This window comes from Lonchura striata, chromosome Z, assembly GCF_050655825.1.
Source record: "Lonchura striata isolate lonStrDom1 chromosome Z, ASM5065582v1, whole genome shotgun sequence".
Classification (NCBI taxonomy): domain Eukaryota; kingdom Metazoa; phylum Chordata; class Aves; order Passeriformes; family Estrildidae; genus Lonchura; species Lonchura striata.
Genome location: NC_140740.1, coordinates 45,049,993 through 45,066,201, shown reverse-complemented (window position 1 = coordinate 45,066,201; position 16,209 = coordinate 45,049,993). Strand labels below are relative to the sequence as shown.

Below are 16,209 nucleotides of genomic sequence, written 5' to 3'. Positions count from 1 at the left end.
CAGCTCAGAATTTGCTTTTTTCAGAAGCAAAGTTGCTTCAGTGCAAGCAGAAACAACATGGTTAGAGAAACCATAAAATATCTGCTTTATCTTAACCAAATTAAGCACCTCTACAGCTCAGCCTGACATAGGCCTGAAAAAAAAAACCCATTGCTGTCCACTGCTGTTAAACTTTGTTAAGTCAGTGCCTGATGCTTCACTTCTTAACGAGGCAGTTATTTGTTTCTCAGGCAATCGCTGGCACCTGCCTGCCTTTTAAAATCAAATAATAATTGAATATGAGGAAAGTGAGATGAAGTAAAGGAGATTTAATAAAGAGAATCTTTGCTGTGGAGGGAATTTCTTTGGCAGTGATTACGTTACTAATTGATCAGCACATTGCCTGAGAGAAGCCAGAGACAACAATTATATTTAGCACTGTGGCTGAAAGCAATGCAGTCAACTACCTCCTCGGCTTTCACTGTCCGCTGGCTTCACCTGGATCGGTCTGTTCATCTGTAAGGAAGAACAAAGAAAGACATGTAATTAATGGAGGAGTCAGACATTCATATACAGAGGCTTGCTTTGCTTCTGTACTGCGCATCATAATTAGAACCAGAATTCACTCCACGATGGGGGAAACAAACAATTAGTAAACAAAGAACTAACCAGTGCAGGCTGTGGTTTGGTCTGAGGCAAATAAATCAGTGTCACTCCTCTTAGGGACAGTGGCTTTGTTGTATCACATAGGGAGGGGGATCTGACTCATTTCACATGGGTCATGAAATTTTAAATGTAGCTTTTAAAATTTCTAATAGTTTTCTCTGGAAACATTGGCACATGAGAGTAAAAATGCTTTGTCAGAACATCAGGACCAGTGAAATTTAAACTGCAAAAATTTCTTGAGATTGGCATGATGGAAAGGAAATTGAAAAGCTAATTCCATTTCTACTGTTAGCTCACTAGGATAGTCATATGTAGCATAGCAGCCTCCATTTCAAACCTGCATTTGGGTCTAATTTTTCCACATGGCTCCAGGAGCATTGGATACTGAGAATTTTCTGGGAGTAGAGGATCAGATGTTCCTTCTATTTATTTTTCAGATATCTTTTTCCTTTCGTATGTCACAATATAAGTAGGTTTAAAAACCTTGCCACTGTGTTGCAAGTATGTTTCCGTTATTCAAATTATCCCTCTCTCACTCAACAAAATCACTGGGGAGCATCACTATTCCCAGAGCTGCTCACTCCCAGGAGACAGGGCAACAGATGCTCATAATGTTCTTCACTGGTGGTGCCTAACATGATGTGGGTACCTGAAGAACAGGGTTGAGGGTATACCCCTCCCGTCAATAGCCAGAGATGCAGACTGGATCAGAACCAGCTAAGAATTTAGTCTGAATGCCCTTCCCTACCTTATACTTATTGTCACATAAAGCAATAAATACCCTGTGCAGATGGACTATTCAAAATATCTTATGTGTGACCACCTCTGAACAGAATGAAAATATCTTTTTGATTTGTCAACCAGCAAAGAAAGTACAAGTTCAAACAAGCATCATAAGGAGCATGAGGTCAGAAGGCAATAGGAATCTCCTAACATATGCCTTCCCAGTAAAGTCAGACCACAAATTGGTTGATGAATATCACAGAATGCCTTCAGGAAATTAATCCATCCCTTATTTGTGACTAATCATAGCTGGGCAGCAAGGCCATTAGTTTTATTTTTCCTTTTTTTTTTTTTCCTAATTTTTGCCTTTTATTTTTTTTTTGGAAAGTGCTTCATAATAAGTTATATTTATTCTAATTGCTCTGCACACATTTTTAGTAACAACAAGTTATCAAGCTGGCTGACAAGTAGGTTAAGATGATGAAGAGCCTAGCAGATCCTGCTCTATTGTTGTCTCTAGAGGAAAATGTACTTATCCATAAACTGACTACACACTCTGGAAGAGAAGGATCCATGGCTACAGATGCTACTGAGCAGTTTCTGCTCTCCTGTACCATCCAACAAAATCAGATAGCTGAAGTGCTAAAACCTAAAAGAATCTGGTAATTGTTAAACCTTGTATCAGCCCTTGCTTCTGCCACTGCAAAGACCAGTTGCTTACATAGGTACCACAAGATATTAGCAGGGCGGACATGATGTATGAAGCAGCAGCAGCAGGACAGATATCTTGCCACAGGGCTTCTTTATAGCCACATATGAGCAGCTAGCTGTTACACACATTCAGAGATCTGACACCCTGCAGGTAACTCCAACTGTGTAGAAAGTGTAACTCTAACACACTCTCAAACTTGGTGTTTGTGGTATAAACTGTGTATGGTCTTTTGCAGTGGCTGTTTCTGTTCCTTCCTACTGATCATGGAGATTGTCTTTGCATTTAGATTTAGCTGAGATGAACCCCACCTTGCCTCTCATGTGCAGGATAATGAAGTTAATTACTTGCTTGCTTCCCTCTGCTGCTCAATCTCTAACTGTTCATGTTTGCAGCAGGTTGGTGTTGACCATCCACGTACCAATATCTAACTCGACCCCTGATTACTTTTAACACTTGCCCCTTATGCCAAATTATGGGCTCCTGATGAGAACCCTATGGCTAATCCAGCCCCTATGGTCAGAGGAGGAGGGTCAGAGGTCCCTAGTGCTCATTCCAAGACATCCAGGACCTGATCCAAAGCAGTCAGTAAGAGAAATAGTCTCAGTAGCCAGGAATCTACAGGAGGTGTGCAACATACAGGCTCAAGAGGCAAAGTCTGGAGTCCAAATGGACACAGCCTTGAGATGCAGAACATCCCACAAATCTACCCACATAGGTACTGATCTGAATTGTGCTAAAGTCCATGAAAATTTGCACTGAACTCAAGTAACTTTTGGATCCAGCCTTGAGAAGAACTAGACAGATTTCATCATTCTTTTTGAGTTGAATGAAGTCAGTTTGCACAAGACAGAGAACATTATCAGACACTTTAGTAAAAATGAAATGAGGCAAATATCTATTTGGACTTTGGTTGATTTTTTATTTTGGTTTGGTTCTTTGTTTTGTTTTTTTTTTTTCTTTCTGATATTGAGGAGTGAGAAAAAGCAGTCAATTCTGAAGACAGTTTAAAAAAAAAGAGTGAGAAAATAAGCATCCAACAGAGGAAGAAAAAACTGGGGAAATTAATAAGTAAAAGGCTAGTGTAATTTAATGTACACTATGATTTATACACTTGACAATTTCTTTATAGACCAAAGAGAAAGTGCTGCCTGAACGGAGCCCATAATACAAATTGAGATCATCTTGACATGAAAGACACCAATTATAGGGAAGAACACTGAGAGGAAAATAATTAAGTTTCCTTTCTCCATCTATGGATTTTTTTTTTTATACAGACACTCTGGGAGCAAGGACCTGTCATGGGGACTAGAAAAGGGCTAAGGGGGGGAAATAAAATGGCAGAACAATGTAGCTTTCTTACCCTGGGGAAATGCCTTCTTGGGGAGAAGGGTATTCAGATATTGAAGTTCCCTGCTTATTCTTTATCTGAAAATGGCCATAAGTTAAGTGGAATGAAACCAAAGTTTATACTCCAAAATGCAGCCTTTTGAAGAGTGTTTGGGGAAATACTGATATGGACATTTTAATATGTGTCCTGTCTTGGTGGACCCTGAGAGTGTGACAGGAGAAAGAATATTTGCCAGACAGCAAATCTGATTAATACCATCAGGCAATCCACGTGGGATCTGTGAAATTACAGAGGTGGCTGTAAGGTGTTATTAAACTCTGTCACTAGAAGGCTTCAAAAGGGATTTGGCTGCATGGGAAAAGGCTTAGGGCAGGCTGACCCAACATCTGAACTGGTAGATGGAGTGAATGCACTGCTCGGCTTTCCTCTGGGATGTGTTAACACTCCTGTCCTTTCAGTGGTCCTTCTCTCCTCTGCTCATGGATGCTCTTTGTGCTCTCATTTGAAATATGATCATGCTTCCTTGTTCTATATTATCCATGTTGGGGTGCCACGGAGGAAGGAGTAAATTGTTTTAGCATTTGTTAGTCCCAAAAGCATTAATCTCATCTTTAAATTCTCTACCATCCTTTAAGACCCGACTAAAATTTTCTATTCTTTCCATAATATGGAGATATCAAACTTTATGGTACCAGAATGCTCCATAGTTATAAAACTATTATAAATCAGGATAATGTTTGTCATCATTAATGATTCCAAGTCCCTTTTGACTAAAAATTTAATTTGAAGTGCTTCGCTCAACAACAATTTTGTAGCAAAGATGTGCTGAGTTCCACTGAGGCACAGAGATTTAGGCAAGAGTCAAATAATTAATTTGGATCTCTGGTTAAATATATAGGCACAGTTTTCAGAGAGGTGGTGAGAGAATGGCACACCAGAGTTTTATGCACAACTGTGGAGTCAGTGTGGAGTCAGAAAAAACCTGTGTCTCAGGTTCCAGTGTGGACTCAGGAAAAGCCTGCAGCTCCAGTTCCCCAATTGTACTGGGAAGAACAGCTGCAGCTGTGAATAGGCCTATTTCAGGAAGAGTGTTTGTGTCCTTTTTCTACAAATGCCATAAATATTTGTGTTGATGGTGGGCTTAGAACTTCATGGGCATCACACTTCTCATTTTCCTGTGATTCTTTGCATGTTCATCTATGATGAATACCATCTTTACTATCACCTTTGCAAACCTTAGGCAAGGTGATCATAATTGCTATGCTTCATACCCTTTCTTTTGGGTTGTCCTTCTTTTTTTTTTTGCCAAAAACCAACCCATCCAAATTATGCCAGATGTCACCATCTCACACCAAATTGCCACTGCCCCACCTACCCCTACTCCAATTCTCCCAGCAACCAGAAACACAACATCATTTTTCATGTCCAATTACAGCCACTGTGGTGCCACTGTTAAAAGACAGCACAGGTACCCTTGTCAAAAAGGGTTTGAGTTACAAGAAGCGATGAATTATAGCAAGCCCTTTTTCAATTCTCCACAGAAATGAAATGTCAGAGCTTGCAGCTGTATTTTTCTCAGCATCATCAGCTACAGGCCACTGCAGGAATTATACAGGGGACAAACGCTTTTCTGCATCATGATTTTTCTTTTCCTAAAGTTGTTTTTTTCCCCCACCAACTTTTCTCTGCTCCCTCTGGCTTTGATATTAATTTAGAACAGGTAGAAGGATCACCTGGGAAAGAAGAGTAGGAAGCATAGACAGCTGATTTCTCACTGACTCCATCTTTCTTCCTCTCACTGTTCCTACCACCCTTCTTGTCTCACCCGCTTTTTCATTGCTCATCAATGTATCTTGTGTTTTTAAGTAGATCTAAAACTCTACTTGAGAATGGACAAATACAGAGATATTAAAAAAAAAGGAAAAAGAACTCCCTCAAAAATTTGGAGCTGTCCTGAATAGCTTAAATGTGCTCTGAGAAAGGAAGAAAAAGGGAAAGGATGAGGAAATTACTGAAGATGAATTAAGTGCCACTAATAGTTAGGAAGATCATGACCAAGAAGAAAAGAGAGGTATGTTTGAGATTATCTGCTGGTTGTGCTTAAGGATGATATCACTTCAGAAGACAAAAGGTTATTCTAGAGCTTGTGTGCTTTAAAGAACTATGGAAGATTTTCCTGGTGATCATCTGAATAATAATAATAATCTTTCCACCATCCTAAGAGGTCTTAAAAATTGAATACTCCTTGAGGATATATTGGGGTCTTTGGTTTCTATCAAAAGCCACGATGAAAGGATTTTTGCTGCCCATGTTTCTGGAATTTTCCAAAGAGTGTAAAGAAGTAGGTTCTAACCTCTGGCAAGGCCTGTTTCCAGCTCTCTATTGAGTTTCTGTGTGATTTTGGACATGTCATTACAACTGTGTCTTAATCAACTTTTTATTCTCCATAGTGAAGATAAACATATCATCATGTACTGTGAAGGTGATTGATAGGTAAAAAAGGTATCTATATTCTGGGTTTAAATGAACAAACAAACATCCAGTCACTTTTATGCTTGAATTATGTGGACAGATATAATGACAAATAGCATTATATGCTCACTGATACTGTATAGTGTTAGGCGTCAGCTCCCTAAATTGATGATGAAACTCAGCTGTGACCTAATCATAAAGGATGCCAGCTAGCAGGTCTTAGCAAATGTTTATTGAGTACTCCTGCATCTCTGTAGTTGCTGGTTAGCATAATAAAAAAAAATCTCAGAGCAACTTCTTCCCTAAAAATAACATGGTGCTCTTGATGGTATCATAACATAGCTCAGATGTTAATTGGAGCTAGGAATAGCTTAATATCTGCTCTGAAATTTTCAGAAAATATGTTTACTATTTATTTCTTTGGTGAGACAGGTTTTTCTGTTTAAAATCTCTTCCCAGAACACAAAGAGGAGTTTCATTTTACCATTTATGCCAGCTAAGTCTGCCATGAGTCTTTTTTGAGTCTGCCACGTACATGACAGTAATTTCTCTGAATTCAATACAGCTATTTATGTGAGCAAAGGTATTGGCAGGAATGTGTTTATGGGACTGGGTCATAATTCTTAAAGCATTGAACAAAATCTGCCCTGATAGAGGGCCCTAAGGAAATGCAAAGTATATCAGTATCAAAATTGGAAAAGCCAAGAAAATCACCTACAATTGAATTGTGTCTGTGTAATTGCAAAGTTCAAGTAAATCACTCTGTACCTGATTCTGAGTGACATAATTGAATTACAATGATCTAAACTAGATAGCCATAAGCGTGAATCCAAAGAAATCTCCTTTCTATGAAGAAAAAACCCAAAGTCAGGGCTCAGGTGCTCAACTCACAGAAATTTCTCCAAATGCTACAGAAACAGGAAGGTTTCTTCACCACAGGTTAGCTACACAAGTAGAATGCAGTATTTGTCAATTTCAGCTGTAATGCATAGAGCAAAAACATCTCCCCATGGGAATAGTAGTAAGTGCTGTGTTTGCATGGATTGATGTGTAATTACACATTAACCACATTTACTGTGGGCACTGTGAATTGATACAATGTTGAATTAACAAAAGAGTAAGGAGAGGAAGTATTTTAAAAAGTTTGTTTAAAAAAAAAAAAACAAAAAAAACCTCGAAAATATATCACATAGGTTTACCTTGCTAGTAATACATTGCCTCTGAAATGACTATCCCAAACTTCATCTTGGTAAAGGACTCAGTTCTTCCCACCACCCTCTTCCCTGCCTGTTGAGATGCGTGCCATAGCTAGGTACACAAATAGATGAGAAGACCTGAAATGGCAATGTGTGAAATTTGAAAAAACCCCGTTGAAAGGTCTGACCTTCCCAAATCAGTCAATGCTCTGATGGCTACCCATGAGAATGATTGCCGCCGACCATCCCTGCTCTCTAAGAGTATTTTTTATATTTCATATAAAACACATTATAGCCCATCTGTCTAACTATCAATTCATCTTTCTCCTTTTCTCTTGTGTGTAGATGAATCTAGAGGGGCTTCAGTTTAGCTCTTGCTCAAGTGCAGAAGCCTGTGGCTTCAAATACAAAACTTCTTCCACACAGAATAGTTTGGGCTTGAGTTTGAAGAAACTGCTATTCTTGTTAATAGGCAACTAGAGCCTTTTCAATACAACAAATAATTTTGTTTTTCCTGGGGTAACTGAGCATGCAGTGTTTAATCTTATGGTGTCTCTGGTTTTAAATGAAGTGGGGTAGGGTAAAGGAAGAACTCAGTCTTCAGCATGTTTGAGGACAAAACACAGGATACCTGGAGCAAAGCCACATTTTCCAAAATGAGAGAAACAGGATTGCCTTTTTAGCTTTTTGTTTGTTCGGTTGGTTGGTTTTTTTTTTTTTCTTTTTTTTTTAGCATTTATATCTTATAAATATTGTTTCATATGCAAGTCTCCATGTGAAAGACATCAGGAGATTCCCTTAAAGATTTGGGCAGTCACACTGTAAAAATGGCATTCAATAGGTCTATTTTCACTCACTAGACTGTGCTGCCACAAGATACCTTAGTAACTAAGGACAGAAAATGATGCCCTGATCATCTTGCTTGGCTCCTGCACTTGACCTTTCTTTCCTGGAAAAGAAGGGTGGGTGATAGCTTTTGAAAAGATGTCTGTAGCACCAGACCCCTTACATGAGTGAGAAATCCCTGAACATTTTGTGAGTACACTCAAGCATGTAAAGTGTCCTAGGACTGGCCTTCTGGTCATGCTAAGCTACATAAAAAAGTCTATTTCTATGTGTATCCTGACAGCATAGGTATAACTCCTGAGTGAACATGCTGCTCATTAAATCTCATTTTCTGCTGATATCATGAGCAACCACAATGTGAAATTCTGTTCATAAACACATCAAATTCTAATATAAAACTAAGTCCATCTTTTGCTGTCCTTTCCTCCCTGCTTCCCTAGTATCAGTAGGGAAAAGTTTTGCACAATCCCATCTTTCTTCTCATTTCCCTCATGAGTTTATTTCAAGATAATTTGCATCCAATTTTAAAATGTACCCATACAGCTTCTCTCAAAAAGTATTCTTCTCTATCCTTAACTTTTTCTATTAGCCAACTAAGCATGAATGGAGGAGAAAGAGACCTCATTCTCTTTCAGCCTAGATCCTGTGATCCCAAACTCCTTTAAGGCAGAGCAACAGTGTAGTCATAGAATGATGGAATAATTAATGTTGGAGAAGATCTCTAGGATCACCAAATCTAACTGTTAATACAACACTGACAAGTCCACCACTAAACTGTGCCCCACAAATGTCCCATCTACAAGATTTTTGAACACTTCCAGGGATGATGGCTCCATCATTTCCCTTGGCAGTCTACCTGTTTCTATCAAACGAATGACCATCCTTTTGGTGAAGAAATGTTTCCTAATATCCAACTTCAACCAGCATTTAAATGAGTGATGAGAACATGTGCTGAGGGTCCTGGATAAGTTTTGGAGTGTGTGCTCAGCTAATGTGTTCTTGTGGTGGATCTCTGTCTTCACCTCCCAGATGAAATTCTTGCCTCAGACCTCACATCCCAGTGGTCCCATAGGTGCTCTTGGTGCTATTTTGCTGCTGTCTGTTTGGCAGGTGGACTGTTCTCTGCATGTGGGGGACACCATGGTCACACAGAGCCCAGGGGACTCCTCAGCACTGACATGAGCAGGGCAGCAATCAGATCAGAGAGTCAGTTGTATCCCTGAAGGCATTGTAGACATAACCCTTTTTCCCTCACTAGGAGATGAACATCTGCTCTTGTCTCCACCTTATCCTGAGCCCATGACCTCTGGCTATTGGAACTTTCCTGATGTGCTCTTCCCTCTCCATGCTTTATCTCTTCTTCTGAAGCAAGACCCCAACATTGCCTTTGCCACTAATGGCTGCTTGGCTTGACTCTGCAGATTTTAGGCAAGGCTGAGCTCCATTGACTTCAGTGCTTTGAGTGCAAAAAGACCTTGGCCACCGTCCATCCAAGAAGATTAGACCTTCTGTGCTTGTAGCTTTGTATGCCTGGCCACAAAGATAAGAACCACAGCCAGCCTTTTTGCCTATGGAGAAATATTTTCCACAGCATTGCCATTTAACAAACAACTGAGTAAGCTGTGTAAATTAACTAGTTGCTTTCACGCACTGCCAGGACCATGAAATACAGGCTCTCTCACTGATCTAAATGTGCAGGTAGCTTCAGAGAATGACTTTAAACATAGCCTCCCCAGGAACTGAAAGAGGCTCTCACCAGGTTAAGCAAAGTTTTCCGTGTTACCGGGCCAGATCCACTCTGAGCCAGAAGGTATTTTTCCCCACCACTGATCCTACTTTCGAGGTTAGTGTGTTCACTCTCTTCCTCCTACCATAATTTCCCTTTTTTCAAAGGTTAGAGTCACCTGTTTGGTGTAGTACAACAGAGAGAAGACCATTACAACAGTTCTGAGTGACAGGAGGGCCAGACCTAAACATATTCCAAGCAGAATGCTCTGACATTTCTGCAGCACAAGATCTTCCTTCTAAATATGTATCCCTATCCTATGCAGGTCTTATGGTTGTGCTCTCCTTTCAGTTCTATTAGCAAAGAAATAAAATTTAATTTATTTTTTTTTAGACAGCCTGAAACAACTTCCATTTGAGAAGAACCCCCAGCAGCCATGCCACCTTCACCACTGACTTGTCTAAGCTGGTTTGAAATCACATCTCAAATTAGATGTGTGAACAGTTTGTTCTGATGATAAGCCCCTTTAGCTGTGCATTGGATTGGTGTTCCTGAGCTGGCAAAAGGAAAATAAAAAATAATTTTACAAAAAAGAAAACAAATAAGGAAACATTCAGAGGAAGAATAAGATTATCTTAGTTTTGATAGTGCCCCTTTAGAGCAAATCTTCTGTCAAGGGACTTAGAGTATTAACGTTTTCTTCTGCACTCCTTCACAGTTTGGAAATGCATTTAGAGTGTGATTTTAAGCCCATCCAGATGCTCACGTTAGTCCTCAATTTCTAACAGTAAATTAATAAGCACAAGCTGGAACTTTACAAATTTTAATAGAGCCTTCAAAAAGGGGAAAACCCAAAATCCATAAATTCCCAAATATTTATTGAACTGGGAAAAGGATAGAAGGATTGAAAAAACCCCAAACACAAACACTGAAATAAAACCCCACAATCATTTCAGATTTCAGTCTCTCAGTGCAATTCTCTGTACTGGCTTCAGCCTGTATCAGGCCCTCCAGTGCAAAAGGAGCTACCTCTCACTCCCATCTATGTGTAACTTGTATCATCTGGTCCTATGTTTTGACAATTATATGTAAGATAATTACCAGACTGATGAGTCTTGCTGATTAATTATACCATCCTTCAAAGTTGATCTGGGTACTTAAAATAAACAAACACCCTGGTTGGGTAACAACGTTGATTTTCTCTCTCTGTTCCAGGCAACAAAGGCTAGCAAGCTCATTCTGCTATGTAAGGATGTGATCAGAGACTCACAGAGATTGGTTTCTGATCTGTCATTCATGTGGAGTTGCTTTTCTTCTGGTTCCTGACTGCACCCTGACTTCCACCCCTCCTGAATGATAAATATTTCTCCTCTGCTGAGAGCTATCTAACAAAAATGGTGTCTGATACTAATGCATCACTGATGCTTTCCTCCTCTAATTATGCCTAAATATTGCCTTTCTTTCTTTTTTGCCTTGAACAGCCACTTTTTCTTTTTTTTTTTTTTTTTTTGCATCAACATGTACCAAAGCATTAAACAAGACATTCCATTAATTTCTTCATCATCATAACTTAAGCCTGGGACATACCCTTTAAATATTCATTCAGCTATGAAAACTGGGCATTAAAATTTTAATAATGTCAAGCTCATTTGAACTGAGCTCCTGGGGGACTATTACGATACAATTAGAATAAATATGATGATTGATTTGGTGTAAAGGTTCACCTGTCCACATGTGTTAGTGGCTGGAAGCAGCGTGCCACCTCTGGCATCACAGCCAATAGCTCCAAGTTATTTAAAGTTATTTACTACTTCCCCCATCACCCCCATTCCCACTTGCTTGCAAGCTTGACCCCCTCACTTGCTCACACAGAAGGTTCAGCTTGGATTAAGCTGGAAGAGGTAAAGCAGAGGAGTCTCACTAGGAGCTGCATCCAGCAGCACTCTTCTCCTTCCTTCCCCTTCTTGTGCTGTGGCAGAAGAGGAAGCATTGGTCAGAGACATGAGAAGTTCAGCTAAGAACTTTCTGGAGGCTGTGGCTATTAACTTTTTGCTGAGTGTGTTTGAGCTCCTGGACTCTGGTGCTCCTGGGTAGATGGGTGGCAAGCCCAAGCAACACTGCCATGTCTGAACCAGCCTGGGGGAGAACAAGGCTTGTGCTTCCTAGCAGGATATATCCAAAATCACAGTGCAGAGATAGCCTTGAGATGTGATGCTGACAGTAAAAAAAAAAATGCAGAGGGGAAAACTGAGCAAGAAATCACACTACTTAAGGAGCCTTCTCTTTCAAATGCAGGATGTTCTCAAATGCACAGAGAGATAATTAAAAGATTTTAGTCCACTGGGTGCTGAGAATATTTTAAAATTTGGGCCAGATTGTACTTTCTCTCTCTGTAGTGTGAATTGGGTGCAACATCGTGTAAATATGAAAGGAGATAAAATGGAGCCATCACCACTGAGAACAATCATTGGGATTTTTTTTTTTTTAATAATCTATTTTAAATAAACTACTCATTAATTCTTTGAATAAGGGTAAAATGCAATCTCTCTGCATTTAAAGGTAACCCTGAGGTAGCCCAACTTACAAGCACTGCCAGAGCTTCTAGCTTTTGGGCTTTACCATCAGTCTCCTGACATATGGTGCTTTCATTAAATCCTCAACTTCTGGACTGGAGCAACTTTTCAACAAGAATTTTAATTCCAGAATGAAAGAAAATTCTTAATGCTCAGAATATCACTCAAAGAAAACAAAATAGTGAAAATAAACTTCCTTTACTTATATTATCATACAGGATTGCTTGAGATAATTTATGACTGATGCATTTTTTTATGGTTGGCAATGCTAATTATTAGAAACATTACTTGATTTTCACTGTTTTCAGATTTTTTTCTCCTCTCATTATTTTGTTAAAAGAATATATTGATCCTAAATCTGTCACTTTCCTTTTCAAATTCAAATCAAGCCCGGCTTAGTTTCCTATTTATTATCTATATTTCTGTATGATTTACTTTTAATATTAACTTTTAATAATATTTTGGTGTTATTTACTTTTACACTCCTACCTCTACTCCTTCCAAAAAAAAAAAGATTTTTAAAAAATTACTCATTACACATTAAAACATGGGGACAAGAAAAGGAGAAGATGGTCACTTGGTGCTGATTTGCTCTGAAGGAAAGCAGCAGTTTGGGGAACCTTCTTACTGTGAATGTAGACCGTGGAAAGATACAGCCTTTTATGCTTTCCTGAAGTCTATTACCTATCATCTCCTTCCCCACTAAGTTTCCTCCATGGAAAAAGGGGTTAGACAGTAATCTGTACCTTCAGGACCCATTGTGAGGATTAATTAGATACTATTCCTACAAAATTGTAAAGTTTTAAGATGCTATATGAGCTCTCACTGTTATTATAACGTGCCATACCTGCATAACATTTTCCACTGCAATATTACCCCTTGGTTGTTCAAGATTACAGAACTGCTGCTTCTAATTGAGTTAATGGCTTCATAGGTTGGTAATTTAATAAAACAGACTGCTTAAACCAGCAAGGTTTTGATTAAATAGGGTGTATGCAAAGGGAAATTTATATTTGTTGGAAGCTCTGTGAATCCAAGGTATCAAGGCACAGATAATGCTGGTTTTACAGTACTTTACACAGAGAGGAAGGAAAGAAGGAAGGACAGAGCTGAAAGCCATGGAATAATGGAAAATCTTGAGTTGTAAGGGGCCCTTAATGATCATTGTGGTGTATCTAACACTTGTCTATGTGATGTGGAGCATTGTTTAGATGCTCCTTTAACTATGACAGGCTTGGTGCTCTTTTGAGCCTGTTCCAGTGAGCGGACACCCACTTAGTGAAGTGGGTGTCTTTTCCCAATGTTTAGGCTGAACTTCCCCAGACACAATTTTATTCCATGAGGGAGCTAAGAGGTCAGCACCCCCATCTCTGCCCCTCTTGCAAAAGTTGTAGGCTGGTTCGCATCCTGTTACAGTCAGGTGTTCTGGGCTGGTCTTGGGGGTATGCAGAGGTGTGTGATGGTGTGCACATGCAGATAAGCCACTGTGCTGCTGCCAGTGACAAGCAGATCTGTTTCAGGATATCGCGTGCCTTGCCTGACTTCAGGGCAGAAATGATGTTCCTTTCCAGCTGGCCTTGCTCCCTATCTTAGCTTTAGTTCTAGAGGAAAAATTGGAAAATTTGGGGGACACCCTATTTCCTGAATGGGAAAACCTAGCTTGTGCTGAAATCACAGGTACATCTTGAAATTATGTTCCTGAAGCAAGTGCCTGGCTGTGCCCATGCAGAGGAACGGGATGCTTGGAAACCTCCAGAGGGAGCTCTTGGCTGCCTAAATTTAAACAACTAAATTATGCAAACCCAATTTCCTAGATGGAGAAATTAAGGATTTACTCCAGCAAGCCTGCTTCATTAGGTACTTAAAATGTACTCAAAAGTATGTTACTTCAGTACACAGACTGGATCTCACCTCTGACTTCAGTGATTGCCTGTCTGCAGTGATTTTGGACTGTGGGAGAGGCTCCAGGTGCTACCACTGCCTGCTGGAGTAAGTGGAGAATACTGCCCTGATCTTGGAAAAGCAAGGGAAAGAATCCCTGCATCACGACACTTTTCTGTGCTGTAAATGCCAATTTAGAGCTTCTTCCTTACCACAGGTCAGCCCCATTTAGAGTTAAAATTTTATTCTTGTATCCTTTCTCAAGAGCTCCCAGTCAGGCAAATCTGAAACCAAAGCAGTATTTCCTTTCATCCACCTGACTCAGAGAAAATGAAGAAAGCCAGGCATGGCTATTTTGTGTATAAAGAACAGCACCCACAAAGCTAATGAGAAGCTTTTATGGCTGTTTGAAGAGCACTGATAGATAATCAGGAACAGGTCCAAACTGTTTCAAGTTTCACCTGTCAAATGCTGGACAGAAACCTGTAATAAGGGCCAGGCACAAACTTCAGATGCTGACAAAAACATGGGCATCCTAGGAGGACATATGGCAATTGTGTAAGTGGCTGGGGTTATCATACCTGGTTCAGAAATCTGGCTCAGCTAAGCAGATACTCACTCACTTCTTCATCTGACCCAGCCAAGCTCACCAACTCAGATACTGCACTCCCACCAGCTTCCATTCAGGCACAGGAAGGTGCTGGAGTCTCATCAGGGTAGGTGAGGAGTAATGCCTGACCTTGTGGATCCAGAGGAGCACCTGAGGCCAGCCATGAACCCTGAGTACTCTTTCCAGAAGGGTGAGCCACATTTTGTGACTCCAAAGGACCTGTTGTCGGCATTTTGGAGGGAAACAGCTGGCTCATCAGAAAGAAAAAATAATAGGAAATTGGAAAATCTGACATCAAAAGTGGATGTTTTTCCTTTTCCCTAAATGTTGTGCTCTGGTTTGGTGGCAGGTTATTGGTCCTAGTAGTTAGTCTCTAGACTGCCTTATGGCAGGGGTCAAAACTGCTTAATGAAAATTGTCCTCTTCAGCCTTAAAATCTGTGAACTCTGCTGCAGTTCATGAAAGGTTTGTGCTCTCATGGAACCTCAAGTAAAGACTCAGGACAATCTGCTTTTGGCTGCAGGTATTGCACTTGTTCCCCACAAGAATCTTATTTAGAGGATCCTCAGAGACGTTTTGATTAACATTAATTTCATGCCAGGTCAAAATGCCCCTGTGACAAACTCCATTGAGCCAGTGCTGAACAAACGAAATTCAGAATTCAGCTCCTTCATGTGAGATGGTGTGTGTGTGTGTGTGTATGAATGCACTTTAACTAAATCATTTATGGTCAATAATGCCAGGTTATTATAGGTCAATAACTTTCCATTATTCACTAGCCTTGCTGTGCTCCCACTGTCAGCCAGCACTACAGCATGTTGACTCTTGTGAAGCAAAAAGCTCCTGATGGGAGCTTTGGAAAAGCAAGCACGAACACAGCTTGAGCAGAGAAAAAGAAAACAGGGGAGGGGGAGAGTGTGAAAAGTTTTAGTTGCTCTCAGGAGTGTCTTTGGGAATGTGTGTGTGACATACTCTCCATTTCTTATACATGCATGCACACTCAGCCCCTAAATTCATTATTCCTATGCTCCCAGCTGGTCAGATGTGAGGCAGCCCAGATCCCAAGCCTGCATGACCACAGAGTTGGTCCTGAGCAAATATTATCTCTCATTAAGGTCTACAAGCTCGGGCTTAATGCCACAGTAGCCTGCGGGTTGTCTAAGCTCTGTGTGTGGACAGTTAATGCTCACAGCAGCCTGCTTTGTACTGGGTACCCTGGAGAGGAAGAGTATCATGTTTTCTTCAAGTCAGGTGCAAATGTCAACAAATACATAAAAATTAAGAAAACAAAAATTGCAGGACAACACTAAAATTGTATTTGCCCCCATCTCTGCTGCACTGGTACTAATGCTCTGCCCTGTGTCTCATGAGAAGGGTAGTCAAGAGCCTGGAGCTGCAGGCATATGTAAATAATAGTCTGTCTCCGTGGAAACTGCAGGAGGCAAAAGCTAGCCTGTGGTTTGGCAGAGACTCCTTG

The 16,209-nt window shown here is 40.2% G+C and overlaps 1 protein-coding gene across 17 annotated transcripts in view; it reads right to left on the bottom strand.

Annotated features, from left to right (window-relative positions):
- CELF4 (CUGBP Elav-like family member 4) overlaps positions 1 to 16,209 on the bottom strand; it is a 708,055-nt gene that overhangs the window by 317,729 nt on the left and 374,117 nt on the right. For all 17 annotated transcript variants that reach the window (XR_002466205.4, XM_085567782.1, XM_085567781.1 and 14 more), the window contains exon 3: positions 447 to 495. Coding sequence is in view for 16 of the 17 variants with exons in the window: in XM_085567782.1 (XP_085423908.1) it covers positions 447 to 495 (49 nt within the window). In the remaining variant the exon portion in view is untranslated. The remainder of the gene's footprint in view (positions 1 to 446; positions 496 to 16,209) is intronic.